We start from the raw sequence: 6,000 nt of genomic DNA on the forward strand, positions 1-6,000 counted from the left end.
CCCTTATCTAGCAACTAACATCAGTAGCCCCACCTGATTCAGATGGAAAGGAAAGAGTTGTATGTCATCTGTATGTCAATGATATTCAGATCTCTTGATGACATGCAGATTTATGCAGCCATGAAACAGGATGCGGTAAAGAACCTTATTCAGCGCTATGATGTTATAGCCATCGTGCCAAACAACATTTCACTCTCTCCATTTTCTGGAAATAACGAGCTAGATAGGAATGGGAGTATATTGTTCCCAGAACCCATGTCGGTAGTATTGAGTGCTGTCCAACCAAAGTCCAGCAGAACTAACAGACATACTCCCTCTGCCACATTCCTGACAAACGTCATTGGTCAGGTTGTCTAAAGCAATTTTTTTCTGAAACCCAGTTGAAATGAGCCTAGAATAGATGATGGATTGAGCAGCCCCTGCCCACTAGAGCTCCTTTCCCAAATAGATTACATTAGTAGCCAATCTGTACTTAATGTGGCTAGAGACCACACTTGTAAAAAGAATAATCCCAGTGGCTGCTCTTGTTGTGCTTTCAGAGGGTTAATCGCTATGGCCAGCTTCTGTGTCTCAGTAGGTCTGCTCTTTACCCATTGATCGAACAATTGGTTGTCGTTTTAAATGGGGGGGGGGGGGCACCGTGTGTTAGCCTGTTGCAGAAAGCACGGCATAAATCACAAACAAGTAAAGTGTTATTTACAGCCCTGTTCCTTGTCCTGTAGTATTCTTACCTGGTAAACAATGATAAACCTCATACTGGTAGGAATTCACATTTTTTAAATGTGAGTTTAATGTGGTCTTTGGGGGGGGGGGGGGAGAGAATCATGGCCCTGTAGGCGTTGCACTGCTCTTCTTGATTTTTTCCTAGGGATAAATCCAACCAACATGCTTTCTGTTTCTTCTGCCCTGGGAGTTCCATCAGTCTTTCAAGAATAAAACAGTGGGTTGGATCCAACCAGCTTTTCCACTGATGAAAAGGGGAGGAGGGGTCCCCTTGGATCACCAGAAAAGCTGTGCTGGAAATCATGGGACTGGCATTGATTGATTGATTGATTGATTGATTGATTGATTGATTGATTGATTGATTGATTGATTGATTGATTGGTTTTATATACCGCCAAACCCCCGGAGGGCTCTGGGCGGTGCACAACATAATTTCATCTTACAACCCATACAAACAAACCCCAATAAATTAGAATTAAAACACAGCGATAAATTAACAAAGATGGCGTCACCCAATAAAACCCAATTAAAACCCTCCCAATGAGGGGGGAAGCAGAATGAAAAAGTGGGTCCCACAGATGGCAAAAGGGAACTCCAAGCCGGGGGGGGGGGGGGAATAGCTGCAATAAGGAGGTGAATCAAGTGACTGAAAACATTGATGGGATGTAACCTGAGATTTAGTTCCCAAATCTGCATTGTGAGGCGCATAGTGACTATGAAGGAGGTCTACTTACACATAATAATTCTTGCTGGTTCCCCTTCTCTCCCCCCCCACCCCCCATGCCTTTCCAGGCTTCTGGCTGCGACAGTACTGAGATCCCTGATGAGATAAAACTGATTGGCTTTGCTCAGTTAAGTGTCAGCTGATGCCAACCACCTGACCCCCAGCAAAAACGGCAAGATTGCAAAGAGGCCAGCTTTCATTTGCGAAGGAAAAATCCGAGCACCACACTCCGACTTCTGCTTCATTCTATGGCAATTCACCAAGTTGGAACAAGCGACAAGCCCACTGCTACACTGCTCCCGCTACCATTCCAAAAGCTACTAAATGTCTCTCTCTCTCTAGCAATCAAGTTCGGATTTCCCTGAAGTGAAAGCACGAATTGGAAATGCACTCAGGTGGCTGTATCCATTGGTTACAAAAGGAATTTTCTATTCAGAGCTTTTTTCTTCTTTAATTAAAAAGGAAAAAAAAATCAATAACAACTATTTTGAGGGATAATACTGACTCTCTTCTGTTGTATGTAGAAATGAACATAATTTACAAATGCTAGGATTTATTTAGCCAAACTTGAATTCTAAGGAAAAAAAACACCCAACTGTGAATTTTATTTTTCTGTCCTTATATTTATGCATTATGCAACCTAGCTATTAAGAAATTGATTTTTTTTTGTTTCATTTATTATGTGCTACTTGCAGGCAACCTATTTTTTATTTTGCAAGAGAGTTTCAGGTTCATCTTCGACACATTCATTGCTCTCTCCTAGTTTTCAAACTGATGTAGGCATTTAGTTTTGGTTTCATTTTGGTTTGTGTGTCTCTTTTTTTTTAAATCCATCATCTGGTTGTCGAGGGTGTGGGAGGTGCCTTGTGGATATTAACTGATCTAAGACTGTGCCTGAAGCTTTGTGAATCTGAGCTCATCTCAATTCTACACATACCATGTCAAGATCTCTCGAGTACGAGGGTTTATTGTAGCAGAGACTTGAGACAAAATATGGCCTGCATTCTTCTCTGTTGGGGGGAAGTCTACAAACCGAAAACTTCTTATAAACAGTTGCCATTAAGCTAAAAAAGAAAAGAAATGCCTTTACTTTGCCCATCTCTGATTTGGCTTCTCTCTAAAAGTTTAGGGATTTTTGTGTTATAACAATAAAAACTTGAAGAGAATCTACGCTTTACTTGAAATTCTGCAGAACACCATGGTAAAGTGCAAATAAGAAGGGGCTTCGTGCAATTACTTAAGGGTAAAAAGAAAAAAAAAGTGGTTACAGATTACTTCTGACAGAAGTACTGATTTGCTTAACCTGTGGCATAGATATTTTGGAGCTAGTAAATCGTTAGACCCGATTCTCTCATTTGAAGCATATTTTTTTCAGGGAGTGGATTTCTTGGATCTTGCCATGTTAAGCCACTTCCGCGCTGAACTTAGACAAACGGCCGCTCTCTCTGACATATGGGAATGGAAAGAGAAGGGCAGATGTTATTTAAGAGTTATTTATAAATGCCGTGTCATCAATGTTTGGGGTGTTCTAGAGCCATTTGCATACAACTCAGTGTAATTTCATTCCATTCTATTGTTTACACAATGATTACTCAAAGACTGACTGCAGAGGTAAAAAGGAAAATAAAGTGTATTGCACAAACTGTTTGAGTTTCTTCCGATGATGATTTTATGGAATTAGAAGCCTTAATAGCACATTTAACAATTTTGCCTGGGGAAGCAAACACTACTGGATTAGCTGCTAACCTAGAGCAGCCTTCCCTGACATGATGCCTACTAATGTATTTTCTAGTAGTAGTAGTTATAAGTTTAATAAATAAAATAATAATAATAATAGTACCCCTTTCCTTCTTCCCCCAAGTATCTCTTTTCTAAAGCAGAGACCCTATTTTGGCACTCCTCTACCACATTAAAAGAAAAAGACCAGGAGTTATCACCATTGTGTCTTCAGGGAGCTTTAAACTGGAAACAGCTGCATCCACTGTAGGAAGATGCTTGGCTTGGAAGCTCCTAACATTTTGTGGAACCTTTTAATGTTTTGTGGTGGGTTGGATTTAGTCCCTATAGCCACCATTTTGTGGTTGATCCTGCCCTATATTCCCTCTCAGTCCCCACCCCCCTGTGATTTTCTGATTTGCCCAGTTTTTAACACTTCCCTGTTGTGGCTGGGGTGTGTGTCTGATTTTATTCACAGTTTTGTTCTTGGGTCAAGTTGGGTCAGTGGGATGAGCTATAACATTCCAGGTTCAGACTAAGCTCTCTGCTTGGAGGGGTGGAGATGGGGGGGGGGGCATGAGGACATCCACCTTTAGATCTATGGTATGCTTTTTAGCTATGAGTTTGGGCAAAAGTCATTTGTGGCTCATCGGACTATGTGATGAGTACCAACAAGCACAGCCGTATGTTCCCGCTTCATTATCCCTCTTTCTTTCATAGTTGTTTTGATCTATGGTTTTAAGCATCTGTACGCTAGAAAATCCTATTAAAATACTTTTAAAATCCACACCAACAGACAGATGGTTCAGTGAACACTGCTATGGGCAAGTAACTTCAGTGGATTTTTTTAGCAAGGCCATTGTAAGTGCTCCTTTCATCGTATATCTTATTCTTTATTGCTTGGAGGAAAATCTGAGATACCATCCTGGTACCTCACAAGATCTGTGCCGCCATTTTAGGAGTTGCTTAGCAACCCCATAAACACTGAAAGCCAGCAAGAGCAGCTAAAAGAGGCCACTGCCAGTCATGCCTGGAGGAGAATCTGCTATGACGGTAAAGGTACTGGGGGAGGGGTGGGGAAAGTGACAGAGGTACTGCAACCATTGCTGGGTGAGCCAGGCACTTGTGTGAGAGGGCCATCAGAGGTGATAGCAGCCAGAAAATCCAGAAGGAAGCAGCAAATCATAGGGAAGACAGGAGAGGTGCTACAGCTGGGTGAGCATGATAGGAGGAGGAGGCAATGCAGGGGCAAGAAAAGTAAGACAAATGGCAGGGAGATGGGAAAAAAAGAAAAACTGCTTTGTAGGTCTCGTGGATCTCTGCTTGTGGTCATATAATCAATGCGCAGTACAAGCTGGAAGAATAAATGAACTTTAGGAGAGGGAGGATGGGAAGAGCATACACAGACTATTGTAGATAATTTTTCAGTGCTTTCTCAAAGTTAAGACGACCACTTTCCCGCACTTTTTACCTCAGATATTGTCTCAGTTATACTTGAGGCTCATTTTATGCCTGCTTGTATGTCAAGAGTGAAATTGTTCCATTGGGTCCTACATGTGGCTTCTGTTACGCTGCTGTCTGCAGCAATGCATTGTTCAGGTATATAATCCCATGTGCCACATCTTTGCAGCAACATTTCAACTTGATAATTCAGAGACCCTGTACCAACAGAGCCTCTTCAGAAATTGATGAATGCAGCATATTCAGAATTTAGAGACCTTTGTTAGGCATATACAACATAGGGACAAAGAATAGGGGTAAATTCAGTATAGAACAGTGTGAGTGAACAGAAATGAAGGGAACCTAATCTAAATTGTGCAGTCGAAATTCAGCTACGGTTCAGTTATTTCAGCTGCAGGATTATTGAGCAAAAAAAAATCATTTTTGCATTGGTAGAAAGGTCTGAGAACCCGACCGGGGTTAAGGCAGAGAAGTTGGGCCTAAAGCTCTTGTACTTAGGGCTGAAGAGCAAGATGTGTTCAAGGGAGTCAGTGTAAGAAGGGCAGAAAGAACAGTGTTCGATCATGCTGAGGGATGTTTGAGAACCGGCCTTGAAGTAGTGTCCATGGAAAAGAATTGCATCTTGCTCTTGAGAATGCCCATCTGAGTTTGTGATTAAGAAGTTGATCTAGATAATGGGGAACACAGAGTTTCTGGGGAGTAATCCCAAAGTACAAGGGTGAGCAGGAACTCTGAACTTTGCTCAAAAGGTATTGATATTCCTGAATAGTTTATTTTTTAATTGGTGATAAATCTCATTGGCAGTGAGCACGAGCAAGGAATCGCATGAACAGCTCAAGGAGAGTGCAGCATATTTGACATGTCTTGAGCCCTGGGCTTGAACGAGAGGGTGGCGAGCTATGACCTTGAGGGTTCACATCTTTCAATGTATCATTGAAAGGATAGCTTAACCTTTTCTACTTTTCCACAGTGCAGTATTGTACATATATGTGTGTCTACACACACACACACACACACACACACAGAGAGAGAGAGAGAGAGAGAGAGAGAGAGAGAGAGAGAGAGAGAGATGATTTGGGGGACTGGGATAGGTCTTCCTCCAATCCAGATTAAGAACACAGGTGTACTTCTCTGACATGGCAGTGAATGGAGGCAAGCCATCTTCGTGTGGGCTATCATGCATACAGCTATCATGCTTACGTGTGCATGAAAACAGAGCGTGTGCACTGTAATCTATTAACTCAATTGAGTTGATAATGACCAGAATTAGTTGAGATAGGTGCACAGGTAAAACAGCACATTAATTTAAATGTTCTTTCGAATGAAAATAGAAACGCCGCTGCCTGCCTCAAAATGAGACGCAAAGCTGCTTTGAC

The 6,000-nt window shown here is 41.9% G+C and overlaps 1 protein-coding gene across 2 annotated transcripts in view; it reads left to right on the top strand.

Moving 5' to 3' along the window:
- Positions 1 to 3,090, top strand: part of STK39 (serine/threonine kinase 39) — a 146,574-nt gene extending 143,484 nt beyond the window's left edge. For both annotated transcript variants that reach the window (XM_048483595.1, XM_048483596.1), the window contains exon 18: positions 1,516 to 3,090. In XM_048483595.1, the coding sequence (XP_048339552.1) occupies positions 1,516 to 1,590 (75 nt within the window). In that variant the 3' untranslated portion in view covers positions 1,591 to 3,090. The remainder of the gene's footprint in view (positions 1 to 1,515) is intronic.
- Positions 3,091 to 6,000: the final 2,910 nt, after the last annotated feature.

The sequence above is a fragment of the Sphaerodactylus townsendi genome, linkage group LG02 (genome assembly GCF_021028975.2).
Source record: "Sphaerodactylus townsendi isolate TG3544 linkage group LG02, MPM_Stown_v2.3, whole genome shotgun sequence".
Lineage (NCBI taxonomy): Eukaryota > Metazoa > Chordata > Lepidosauria > Squamata > Sphaerodactylidae > Sphaerodactylus > Sphaerodactylus townsendi.